The 13,542-nt window shown below is 40.6% G+C and overlaps 1 protein-coding gene across 6 annotated transcripts; it reads right to left on the bottom strand.

The window, feature by feature from the left end:
• Nucleotides 1-66: 66 nt before the first annotated feature.
• Nucleotides 67-11,814, bottom strand: impdh1b (IMP (inosine 5'-monophosphate) dehydrogenase 1b). 6 transcript variants are annotated; one of them, XM_067490056.1, is made up of 16 exons: nucleotides 11,653-11,814; nucleotides 9,887-9,985; nucleotides 9,647-9,727; nucleotides 7,057-7,105; nucleotides 5,525-5,626; nucleotides 5,345-5,419; nucleotides 4,773-4,979; nucleotides 4,585-4,672; nucleotides 4,300-4,499; nucleotides 4,015-4,105; nucleotides 3,825-3,920; nucleotides 3,205-3,348; nucleotides 2,944-3,088; nucleotides 2,714-2,857; nucleotides 2,524-2,607; nucleotides 67-2,124 (listed from the first exon to the last, which is right to left on the bottom strand). In XM_067490056.1, the coding sequence occupies exons 2-16, from the start codon at nucleotides 9,982-9,984 to the stop codon at nucleotides 2,103-2,105; spliced, it is 1,626 nt and encodes a 541-aa protein (XP_067346157.1). In that variant the 5' UTR covers nucleotide 9,985; nucleotides 11,653-11,814; the 3' UTR covers nucleotides 67-2,102. The 6 variants fall into 6 exon arrangements, with proteins under 6 accessions (XP_067346157.1, XP_067346159.1, XP_067346158.1 ...); XM_067490058.1 differs by having other exon boundaries at nucleotides 9,647-9,724; XM_067490057.1 differs by lacking the exon at nucleotides 11,653-11,814 and adding an exon at nucleotides 11,389-11,562.
• Between the last annotated feature and the right edge of the window lie 1,728 nt (nucleotides 11,815-13,542).

The following is a 13,542-nucleotide window of genomic DNA, read 5'->3' as shown; positions in this document are numbered from 1 at the left end:
TTTTAATCAAAGTTTATACAGATCTCCAGCAAGGTGATTCATTTTTAAATACTACAGCAGTCCATACACTGTTTGAATTATTTATTAATCTTAACCATGTTGAACAGCAAAAGCAACCGTCGTCTGTTGAGTGTTCTACTGTAAACATTCTGAAGGGATATACCTCAAAAAAAGAAAAAAAAAATCCCTCAGTGGATTTATTGAATACTGAGTCTTTTTAGTCCATCTAAAGAGCGCTTGTTTACCGTTTTGGTTGTTTATGTAGATGAAATAATAAAAAAAGTGCAACACATTAAAAAAAACAACAACACTGTAAACCTCACAATGACTTTGCGCTTTCTAGATGGACTAGTATGACTCAGTACTTGACAAACAGAACATGTTAAAAAACCTGAATTTTCTTTATTAGATGGGGAACTGAATACAAGCAGAAGCAATTTCCAACTGAATATTAGGCATATATTCTCCATATGCATGTGAGTGTATGAACATTTTCTCACAAGTCTGTTAGTAAATGCTGTGCAGAGTAAAGTACATTAGAGAATGCAACTGAACTTTCAATATAGGACATTCACTCAAAATGCGGCAAAAGGGACATCCAGTATGAAAATATTATAAAAGCCTACTGCTACACAAACTAAATGATAACAAATACAGCAATACTGTTTCAAAGTAAGAAAAGCAGGCAGGTGTGTACAGCGTTAAGCATTTCAATGCAGCCTGTTATCTGTTTCAAGGCATATCTCTAGTAAAAAGAAATACATCCATATACATGTCAGAGACTCTACACCACACAGAACACAGGAATGAATGAGTGACCAGGCAGCAAACCACCTGTGCCAATTTTGGTTTCGAAGTTACCAAAAACAAAACAAACACAAGTGGAAGGGGTCTGTAACTACACTTGGCAGTATGAATGCATTGCAAATAAAATCTATGCATGTTCATCTTAGTGGAAAAAAAAAAACATGCATATCACAAACCCATCATGCTTAATTCAAAGCCCCAATAAGACTATACAGGTTTAATATAAAGTTTGTTTATCTAAAAGTATCAAATTAAGGGCGGAGAAATTCTCATTCTCCTTGTTAATAACTATTTTTTGGTACTTTTTATTTTAAATATACCTGATCTCCACCTTTTGGTCCCTTCTATGCTCATCATGAACACTATGTATTAGGATGGGAACTGATTATTTGGCTCAAGACATCTGAGGGCAAAATAAATGTCCACAGCGATAAAGACTGTGGGTCCATGTTCTGTCTACAGATTTTAGGAGACACCGTAGGATACAAATTTGACAGGACAACTGTCATGGACAATTTCTCATACCTCAGGATCCACGGTACACCAACAAGAAAATCCGCACTGAATTAAAAAGCAGCTACTGTTCATTAGATAACTTAAAACCTGTGATTACACAAAAATGCAAAAAGTTAAGTCTGCTGTCATAAACTGACTCACTGCGCAGAGAGACAAATATTTAGTCAAGCATTTTTAAGAACCTGGATGTGGCTTCTGAGCTTGCTGGGCAGCGTGGTTTCTAAAAGCCAAGAAAGAAAGGAGAAAAAAAAAAGAAAAAAGGATGCTGACTGGGATTCTGCAGAGTCAGCAGAATCAAATTGCAGAATTAAAAGAAATAAAAAAGACAGAAAACAAATAGAAACACAGCGCACCTTCACTTTGTTTGTCCTGAAACATGTTGAACTAAGCCACATTCAATCACATTACCCATAACTGCATGCACACAACTCATTCTCTCACTGACCTCAAAACGCACACAAAAGTCGGTATCGGGCTGCATACTCAAGACACAGGTGTGTGTGTTGTTCCAAAAACCCGGATGAGTTACTTATTGAGTGCAAAATCCCGGATGATTGGAGAGTGTGATGTCAGTTTGAAGATTCTCACTTCGCTACAGCGCCTCCTTCCTCCCCAAAGCAGCTGGTTGGGATCAGAGAGAGTGCACACAGTGGACACAACACAGAGGAGGGCAGGGAGGGTTTTGTTGGTGGTGTGTATTTTAGCAGAAGTGGCAGTTTAAGAGTTGGTCACTTGGCCATGGTGTATGCACCGCTGTTCTAAGCTCCACCTGGCCCTGTTCAGTAAAGCCGCTTCTCGTAACTGTGGAGACAAAGAAATATCGGGACAGAAATCAGCATTTGCTCTAATATAAACTGTTTTCACTGCTATTCACATCAAAGAAAATCATTATGTCATATTTTCTGAAAGAAAATGGCACATAGCACTTTTTTGGTTATCTTACAGCAGGCAAAGTGAATAAACCGGTGTTGGATGAATGATTAACCACTTATCTGTTGTACATTAGGGTACAAACAAACATTCTCAAAAACTACTGCTGAATCCTAGAAGTTAAAAAATAAAATGTTACAATTTTGATAAAAATAAAAGTAAATAATTAAACCTTAAAATTGTTAGTGTTCATGCATGATCCCTACAGAGGACAAATAAGTCTAACTGCTGGGGACAATAAAAAAATTATTTGTTTGTTTTTGTACTTACGAGTGGAGCCCATGAACACCTCCCTCCACCTGTGCTGACATGGTCCGCTTCTCAAACTTAAGCTCTCCAGAGTACATCATGGATCTAGAATAAAATGGATCATGAATAAAACAAAAATACACACACACAAAATTATATAGTATACAAGTAAGAATCTGTATTCTAGTAACGATTAACATGCACAACTCACCGGAGGACAGAGAGACTCTTTGCCCCAATGTCCTGGCAGCCATGTTGGATACCAGCTATCAGGTATGGTGCAAACTTGTGGATGGAGCCCTTGTCCTGAACAGAGCCGGACACGCCCTGGGCTACCTTCACCGTGTCACCCTCACTGTGGAAAAATTCTCACCCATTTAAACTATCCAATGTGATCACAACAATGTGACAGCTGCACCTGACTTGTGACCTTCAACATACCTAAAATAGCGTTTCTGACTGCTGGTGTTCTTCTCCATAGCATCTAGGGAACCCATGCCGCGGTACTTTTTCAGCCGCACGCCATCTGAGAAAAAATACTCTCCTGGAGCCTCAGTGGTTGCTGCTAGCAATGAGCCCATCATAACTGGTGTGAAAGACAGGAGAGTACAACTTATGTTATTGAACATGTACTGTGCCAAGTATTAAGGCATTTTTCCAAAATGTTACTAGAGCCTGTGTGTCACAATTTTGACATCTCACCAGTTGATGCTCCGAGCGACAGAGCTTTCACCACATGGCCCACGGTCTGGATGCCACCATCGGCAATCACTGGCACACCGAAACGCCTGGCGTACTCAGCTACTTTGTACACTGAGGTCCCCTGGGGACGCCCACATGCCATGACTGGAAAGTAGAAAACGTGTCTTAAACATGACTGCCACGAAAAGAATGTGACACAACACAACAAGGAAGTCAAACAGAAATCAGCTGCCAAAATAAAAAGCAGCATCTATTTCTCATGTCCTTTTTCTTCTTCTGATTTGTACTAGTCGATGTGACCCAGTCTGAGCATTCGAGGCTTGTCCCCATGGCAACCCAGAATGGGGCCTTGGCAGATCACTATGACAACTAGGAGTGGTCTCAGGGTATTTGTTACCACCAGCAACCAACAGTCACCACTTTAGCTCATATCTAGATAAAGAACAGGTACAGCAAAAGGGGGCTGGGCTAAAATTCCAGATATATGCGTTCTATAGCCATTTGTATTTTAATGTACAGCTTTAAAGGTCCAATCTTGTTTCTCTACTGACTTCTATCTATGCTTTTGCACTTGTTTGATAATGAGAAAGAAACTGGCACTGTGCGACAGGATTTAGTACCTTCTTGTGTGATGCAGATTGAGCCACAGCCCATGCCCACTCTTAGAGCATCCACACCAGCATCAATCAGATTCTTGGCCTGGGCTGCTGTAACCACTGTAGAAGAGAAAAGAGCTCAGCAAAGACGTACATATTTAGAAAGAACAGCAACACCAGCGTCTTTAAGTGTTTCCTGTGTCAATAAACTCACCATTTCCTCCCACCACTTGCAACTCTGGATACTTCTGTTTAATGTAACTGATCATGTTGATTTGATACACAGAGTTGCCTTGTGAGGAGTCCTACAATTACAAAAACATTCAGGATTGAGGAACAATGACATTAGACAATGATGTCATAACTCATAATAAAAGGAAGATTGCATAAAATGTTCTTCATATGTCCTGTAAAGATAATTGAATAAAGTCTGTTATCACACATTTTTCCAAGCCGGGTCCTGAACTTCAAGCACAATTCAAATCATCCAAATACCCACCAGGACAATAACATCCACTCCCGCCTGCACCAACAGATCCAGTCTGTATTTGTCATCCTCCCTGGTGCCAATGGCAGCGCCACACAGCAGCTGTTTGCGCGAATCTTTGGAAGCCAATGGGTAGTCCCTGTTTTTCTTCAGATCCGTCCTGGCGATGATGGCAACCAGCTCGTCGTTGTCATTTACAATAGGAAGCTTGCCTTGTTAGAAGGAAAATAATAAACAGAGTTTTTGAATTGCTCTTATAAGAGCGGTTAAAACCCAAATAGAACAATTCATATTAACCTTTTTTACTGCGCTGCAGAATATCATTGGCTTCTTTTAGTGTAACACCAGCTGGGGCCACAACCAACTCCTCCCTCTTAGTCATAGCCTAGGAGATCACAGCACAATTATCAAGTTAGTGAGGAAAATATAAACATTCACGTAAAAAAATTTTTTTAATTATAAATAAAGCATTTAATAATACACACCTGCTCCAGAGGTTTGTCATGGTCTTTCTCAGAAAGAAAGTCAATATCTCTGGAGGTGATAATGCCCACCAGTTTGCTGCCCATTTTGCCCGTCTCTGTGACAGGAATACCAGAAAAGCCATGTCTTATTTTGGCCTCAAACACATCCCCAACTGTGTGGCGTGGACTCATCACAACTGGGTCTGTGATAAAACCTTGTTCAAACCTCTGGAAATCAAGAGAAACCAAAGCAAACCTGATTATTATTGTTATTTCTTATTTCTTCATCAGTGAAAAACAGTGTAAAAGGCACACATCATACACACGTTAATAATAAACAGTAACAAACAACGAACGAAACACACACACGCACAAAAACATAGAATGGAAACAATTACCATAACCTATGGGACAAGATAGGAAATAGTTTGCAATGATGAAAACAAGACAACCACAAAAAACTAACAAACAACAACAAAAAAAAAAACCCCAATAGTAATTTCCACTTAAAGATGATTAACACACAGTTTTCTTCACTACAAAAGTAGGTTAACACCGGTGAGTTATTTGTACATATAATAATCCAAATTTACCTTAACCTTGCGGACCTCATTGGCTTGAAATTCTGGTGTGCAGTTGTGGTGAATGATGCCAATGCCTCCCATTAGCTAGCAAATATAAAATTAATATATGGATTTTAGAATTAGGCAAATAGGGGAGAGAAAAAAAATCAATCAATCAATGCATGTGTTTTTCGCAGAGCAGTATCTTACCGCCATAGCTATAGCCATGGCAGACTCTGTGACAGTGTCCATGGGGGAGGAGATGAGAGGGGCTTTGAGTGTGATCTTCTTGGTCAGTGCTGATGTGAGGTCCTGAAAGAGAAGAAAAAAAAAAGAAAATAAGTTCTCACATGTTCCACGAGGGGGCAAACTGTACAAGGGAGATACAAATGGTTAATGCGTTTAAAGCTCTTTTAATGGCACCAAAGGCTCATGACCTCAAATGACCGGTGGCTAATTAAGGCAGTAATTTTAAAACATAGATGTACATTATACAAGCTCCCTTTAAGCAAAACGTTATGTAAATTTAGGTTTGGCATGTTTCTAAGTGTTTATTTTAAATACTTCATGTCCTTCAGTGTCCTTCTTCACATGGGCAGAAACCTGGTGCTGTCTGGAAAAATGGAAATGAGCCAGACAGCAGCCAGATTATACTTTTACTTCTTACAGATTCCCACAACCAGCACCAGGCTTCTGTTATCTTCAGATGGAAATGTGCAAATTATGACATTCCTTGGACATGGGAAAACCAGCTAAGATCTACGGTGTTCAAGATTTCATTCCTTATCTGTAACAGACATAAACTGGAGGCTGCTTGCAGTTTTTCTCAGGGGTTTACAGTGAAGGCAACTAATGCCACCTCTTCGTTTATAACAATCGCGCTAACCTGCTAAATTCCACTGAGGGATAGGAAGGCATGTCAAGAACATCACAACCCAAATGAATGTGCCACAACAGCTCTGTGCAGAAGCCCCCCCCCCCCCCCTTCCCCCATGCATGCCTAACAAACCTAAAACTATGTTACAATTGTTGTAAAAGCCTGTTGTACTGAGTTTCTCTCTGGACATGAACTACACTATACAAAGTTGTGACTGGGGTCAAATGTGGAAGCAGTGTTATTCAAGCTTGAAGAGGCTCACTATCTAATGAAAAAGTAGGGCAGACAAAAACTGTGGACAGACAGACAGGCACCCCACATGGTAAAGTGAGGTCATCTTAATCCTGAGAGAAACTGAGACATTATGGATATCAATTAGATAAAAACCCTCTGAGATGGGCAAAGTAGAAGAGAGGAGTTTCATCTAAAGCTCAAAGATTTACTCCCCCTTGGATGAGCAACTGAAGAGACAATTGTACACACACACACGGGAGTTGAGGCAGACAGGGAGTGACCACACTGGGCAAAAATAGCAGACCAGCAGGAGGGAGGAAACTGTGCAGACGGTTTTAAATGAGCAAAAACAACACTATTTTTGTAAGAGCTTCAATTATGAAACTGACGCTGAGGTCAGGAGTAGAGAAGCTTGTTTAAAAAACGTAAAAAGACTCCACTGTAATAAGGCTGATGGTTTAGGAAGTGGCTCTGCCAAGAAGGGTCTGTCTGCTGACACTGCCACATTGCATGAGCATCATTTCTACTCTGCTGAGACGGGACAGAATTGTGACCATCGTCTGATGAAATCTCAGACCACATGCGGCCAAGCGTCCTCACAAGCGCGCCTTGCGCCCTCATGCATACTCACCACTTCGTCCGAGGTAAAGTCTATGAAGCCAGGTAAAATCAGGAAGTCACTGAAAGACAAGAACCAAATGCAAAGTCAGGGGCTTGTAACTTAGCAACACAGTGAGGTCTGAAAGTAAAATGCCACATCATAAAACAGCTCCTTATGCTTAAAGCAACACATGGATCATTAGTAGTCGATTCTGAATAATAACTTTAATTAAAGCAAATTACTGAAAATTTTCTGTAAATTAAAAGTGGTTCACAGAATACAGTGTGAATTGAAAACAGAACAAGTGAGTGCTCTTGACAATCTGGGTAAACACATGTAAATGGGATACGCCTTGGTAAATTTGTCACAAATACAGTTTAGAGCATCCAACCTATTGTTGGATACTCTGTTGCCTCATGGTTTCTACAATATTGTCCAGAGGCAAAGTGGATGAGTGAAGAAACAGGCTCTGGCTGGGTGTGTCCTGCGCTTGGTAAAAAGCTACAGCTGACCTCTTCCAGCTCTTGGCCTGTATGAACACAATGAGAAGTAGAACAAGATGAGAGGGAGAGCAGGCGCAAGACACAGGAATGCTGCTTGTTTTTCAAACTAAAGTTATGTATTTTGTGGGTTTTTTTTTTTTTTTTGCAAAGGGGTGTGAAGTCAGACAGGAAAGATGGAAAGAGGGAAAAAGAAGGGAGGCTTAGAATGCCCTGTGCAAGTTGAAGGAAAATGGAGGGGGAGGAAAAAAGTATAAGTCAAACAACGAGCAGTACAGGTGGACACAACTGGGTCCCAGAATGCTTCCCCTCATTTCATGATCCCAAACACCTAAAAGACAAATATAAAATCAATGCATGACAAGCAGGAAATCCAGCACACATCTGCTACCATTTAGGGGCAGAAGCCACAAAACCTTAACCACAGCGCACACACACACACACGCAAACACACACTGGCTGTACCTACAGACTGTGGGTCGATGATACACCAAAGCTCTTTGTGCTGGATTTAAATTCTAAATACTTGCTTGGTGATGGTCTTATTATGGTTTTCAACTGAATGTTAAAATATAGACAAATCCAAGAGGCTAAGTGGGAAAATTCTCATGCTACAACTGGTTTTTACCTATTTGTGTAAATGAATGCCTTGCGTGGCCTGCCATAAAGGACTACCACCAGCACTGTATGCACGCAAGCAAAATATGATTTGTTAAAAAGGTAGAAGCGGGTTTGGACTACATTTACTTTGTGTGCAAAGACACAATCACTATACTGCATTTAGCCACACTGTTTGTTTTGCTACAGTCTTCAGGCTTGTTTGCAGTATTTGCCTGTTTAATGTGTAGACACTGTTTTGTAGTGTCTACACATAGAAATGCACACACACACACACACTCTGTTACCTTGTATGAGCACATTTACTTTCAGGGCCATTTCATTAGTGCAGATAAAATTGTAAAGACAGATTTGATTAAGAGGACATGTTCAAAATCACACCAAGGACATGATTGCTGCACCTTGTTGGTGTGCAGGAAGCCAATTCTCTCAAAGCTGTTTTCCTGTGTTTGCGCCTCACTTTCTTTGGGTGTTTTTCTTTTTCTCCTCAACAGACAATACAATTAACAAAAATTTAAAAAGAAAAAGGAAAAATCCTTTTAAAAAGTTATAACCTTAAAAAACACACTTAAAAAGATAGGTAGTGTTAAATAGAAACATAAAAGGTGAGACTCCTCCATTACTGTAGCCTTGCTGTATTTGTACAACTCAGTCATACAGACATTAGAAAAAATAAATTAAACAAATCCAGACCAAGTGACTTGGTTAAACCAGTCGCAGCCATCCCAATTTCCCCTGCAGTTCACATGATGTCAATTTATGCCATCACACAAACAAGTGTTCCTTTGTTTGGATGTGTTTGATTACAGTGTGGAGAGGTTATTTACACTCAAACACTATTACATTATCTCCTAAATTAGTTTCAGCAGAGCAGGAGCAGCAGGATTAAAGCCAGGAGTCATGGTTCCTTTTTTAAATTGAAATGCATTTTTGTTGACCTGGGTGATGATGACTGGAATTTAGACAATCAATCATCGACCATATATTTCTCACTTACACAAAGAAATCAGTTAATTAGTCATTTCAGAGAATACTGAAAAGGCATCTTAAGCAATAAAAGCTGTTAGGACTTGTAGCGAAAGATATTCAAGAGGCAAAGCACTGTCATGGATTAGAACCAGGGTTTAGAAAGTTATAAAGAGAGATTAGATTAGTGTTTTATTAATATCTTTTATCAAAGTATTTGTTAGAAGGCACATGAGCTGTTCTGACATGCAAGCTGCTTTCACTGGATAGGTTGTGTGTGTGTGTTGATGGTTAGCTGGAGTTAATAATGCAGTTATGTCAACTGGATGCATATTTAATTCCCACAAGTAAGATCAGGATGACCATTAAGCCCTTCATTTAACTTTGGAATTCATGCACTTTTTACGATACTAGATTGAGCTTTTGGTATGGTTTGTTTTGGTCACAGTAAAGCTGATTTAGAAGAACAGTTCATAAATTCACCATTTGGAAAGACAGAGTTGCTTGAACAGTTTAAAGATGACTGTTTTACTCACTTGAAAGTCAACCCATCTCCTTTAGAGCATAGCTCTTCAGCCGTATGACCATCGCAGACAACAAGCTGTTGGCCAGATCTGCTGGTTCAAAATGTGTTGGCCATTACAAAGCACTGGTGTGTACACTTCACCCACCATTGCGCGCAGGTGAGGTTTTGACATTCAGGAGACCTTACTTTTAATGAGTTTCATAACTTTAATATGGGAGAACCAAATCAAAGTCTGTGCAGAAAAACTTACTTGTATGTGAGGCCATCTCCAACTGAGAAGAGCTGCTGAGCCGAGAGGCCATCTTCAGGGACGTAGCCTGTACCACCACTGATTAAGTAATCTGCCATGCTGACAAATGATAAGAAAAGGCAACTTAAACCAGCTATGCATGCCAAGAATCAGATACAGTTGTACATGTACAGAGAGTAAAATGATGCTCTGTGAGATCCACTTTGCAGGCAGGTCTTTAGTGACCTTCTTGCAGGAAGACATCACCATAGCAACATCAACATCCCCATGCCAGGCTCAGGTCAGTGCGCCTGCGTGGAAGGGGCAAGACGCCACTTCCGCCAGTTGCAAAAACAAACTATTAATAATCCTGCAATAACCCTGCAACCTGCTGTACAAATATTTATGAAAATCAAACTGCACCACTATTAAAGGTATATACCCGCATATTAAACAAGTCAATTATTACAATAAGATTAGTTTAAATATAATAAAACCGACACTAGTGTGCGATAACCATGTAACAGCAGACGTCCTCTGTGTGTTTGGTGCAGAAACGAGACGTTTTTTGGGGCCTCTGCAACTAAAATTGTAAACTTGCTGCTGTTTTCGAGCGCATCAGGAACGAGCCACAGTGCATTAGTCGACCGCGTGGGAAGCAAAATATGGCCGCATGACCCACTAACATTTACATGAACCACAATGTCTAGCAGTGCACACTTTTTATTTCAAATTAACGTTAGTGGATAACGTACAGTGATATCGAATCGATCAAACGCGGTCATAAAACAGCACAATATCAAGTTGCACCGTCTCCACTTCAGCGGGGACACACATTGCTTTAGGTTATGAGCAGCTAGCAAACATTAGCACTTGCTCCGCAAGTCCTGTCTTTGTGGTTCATCGTGCATGAATGCATGAAACAGAGACAGAGACGTCAACCTTTTAGCCTCGCTTCTCTCCATTTTCCAACTCCATGTCTGGTTAGACACAAACACAGACGTCTTTCGGGGATAACGTTATAGCGATATCCAGCAGTAAAGGTTGGAAAATGTTACAACAGAAGCTACATCTTGAGTGGTGAAAGTATGCCGAATTCAATACTGGCTTGTTTGAGGTTGGAAATGACATTAAACGTGTCTCTACTTAGCATAGGTGCGCTGGTAAAGCAGAGACAACACCATTTCAGATGGGTTTTCTAAGAGAGTTTGGTTTGGCTTCATGCAAACACCATGTGAGAACATGCAGGTCGATTTAAAAACTCTCTCACATTTACAGGAACACGAAATGCTGGCATTTCGCTAACATAAACGTTCGAACACAATTGCCAAGTCAATTCGTATCGCCACACAAACGCCAGCGGCTCCGCTTTACTAAAAAAAAACGAATGTTAGTGAGGCTGTTATTAAAACGTCCAGCTAGAATTGGAGCGCGTACACACTCGAGCTGCGTCGTTCTACTTGGGAGACATGTGGGAGACACCGCTAGCATTTAGCATTAGCAGGTGGTCATTTCAGCCTCACCGACGAAAAAGCCTCTGGAGCTTTTGGACCAAGCTCCTCCATCCTCATGTGGGTAAACGAGCGTTTTAAGTCGCCTAGCTAGCTTCACTGCTGGCGTGAACACCAGCATCTTTTCCTGCAGCTAGTAGGAGCCTTAAGTTAGCTAGCTGGAGCTGATGCTCACGTTGAGTAAAAGAAAGCAACTTTCCAGCTGTGAACACACGCGCGCGAGCGCGCACGCACACACACACACACTGAGTGCAATTGGCCGCAGACTTCCTTTACCTCGAAGAACAAACTGGTTAAAGACGCGTCTCGTTCGTGGCTCCAAGACGTACAAGTAGTGGTCGACACTAAAGAGAATCAGAAATGATTGCCTGTCGCTGCGCGCACACACACACGCGCGCTGCGTATTGCTGTTATGTACCAGCAGCCGCGTCACATCCTCTGTCTCTCTCTCTACTCAGAGGCGGGTTTAACGCTGCATCCTGCTACTGTGAAATCAGGACCAACAGTGGAACGAAAAGGGTTAAAAGTGCAACGAGGATGCTTTGTAAGATAATCGAAATGCTGCCAGACCAGTTTGCTGACAGTGGGCCATGCTCATGCGGCAGCAACAATATTTACAAAAGCACTTGATAAACTTCACTACATTGTTTTCGTTTAAGTCTTTGTGACTTTGGAAATCTGACTGTACTGTAATTATTAATCAGTCTTAAAGAGTACTTTTCAAATTAGGGTTGTTTAAACAAACCTCATCATAACCATCATCATCTCATTGAGTACTGTGCCTTAGAATAAACTTTCATTGGAGTCAAAAAGGTCCATCTCTACCAATAAAAGTGCTCCTTATCTATACAGAAGACTTAAATACACTTAAATAAAGTGTTTTTTCACTGATTTTATTTTGGCCCATTATAAGCATTCACTGTGCTGTAATCCATCTTCTAAGCATATGTGGGTGATTGACATGCAGAGTTAAGAAAATCTATGTTGGATGGCGTCAAATGGCATTAAAAAAAACATTTCAAATTTCCTTAACTTAGTGAAACACTACGTTGAACTCAAGCAGCACTGTCTTATTTTCAGTCACATGTAAATCATCTAAACAAGATTAAGTTCACTCAAAAGCCACCAGCAGTCACATATTATCCACATGATAACAGTAAGAAGCATGCAGAGTAGTGAGTGGGTTGTGCTGACTTCTTAGCTGCTGCTCGTTTATTGTTCAGGGAACTCCAAAATGTGGATCAGCTTCTCTTACTACAGTTTGATGAGAAAACAAAAATGAGGTCAAACCAGTATGGGAAAAAGTGGTGTTATTTTAGGTCATACTAAGTATACACAGGTCAGCGAGAAGAATGAAATGGTTGGAAATGAGGACACGTCTGTTAAAGCTTTTTTTTACCAGTTTCTAATGTGAAGTTTCGTTTTCTGCACAGAATACCTTTGAAAACAATCTCTGCTCTGTTACCTGGCAGAAATGTGATCATTCACGCATGAGCAAATTTAACTAACGCTATTTGACACAGATGTCTATCGCCAGCCAAATATATGGTTAGGATTGTATTTTATTTGGCTCTGAAGTGGTGTTAAACCTGGCAGAAAGAAAACAACTGCAGATTTGTCTGTCAGAAGTTAGGGATAATGTGATTCAGAGTTTAGATTAGGGAGTCACTTCAAAATCTGCTCTTGCTACATATGTCTGCAAAGGTGAGTCAAGGGATATTCTTCCCAGTGGGTGTTTGTGTCCGATGAAATGTGGGCCATTACAGATATGGGTCAGTGGTTCCTTTATGCACTGTAGCTATTCTGAGCAGTTGATTCAGCCTTGTTTATCCTCCCTGCAGCGTGTTGCTCATTCCTGCCTTAATGGTGCATCGCAGAGTGCCTGACAGGGCCAAAGACTGTTTTAGCATCTGCTCGTCTCCCAAAACTACTATATTATCTACAGAGATGTCAGGCAGCTGAAAAATAAAACATGCCTACCATAGCAAAGGATTTAACCTCTGGGGCATTTGCAAACTGATCTAAATGGAAGTGTGTGGACATGTAAACCGAGCCGACGGCATGAAGTTAATTTACATGTGCAGCCTTGTGATATTGAGTGAAAGCATTACAGTCAGAGACCTGACCGTGCATGCTGGCATTGAGTTTTTAAGGCATTCACCTATT

Source organism: Channa argus, chromosome 21 (genome assembly GCF_033026475.1).
Source record: "Channa argus isolate prfri chromosome 21, Channa argus male v1.0, whole genome shotgun sequence".
NCBI lineage: Eukaryota > Metazoa > Chordata > Actinopteri > Anabantiformes > Channidae > Channa > Channa argus.
The sequence above is the reverse complement of the archived record's forward strand: the minus strand, read 5'-3'. Positions and strand labels throughout refer to the sequence as shown.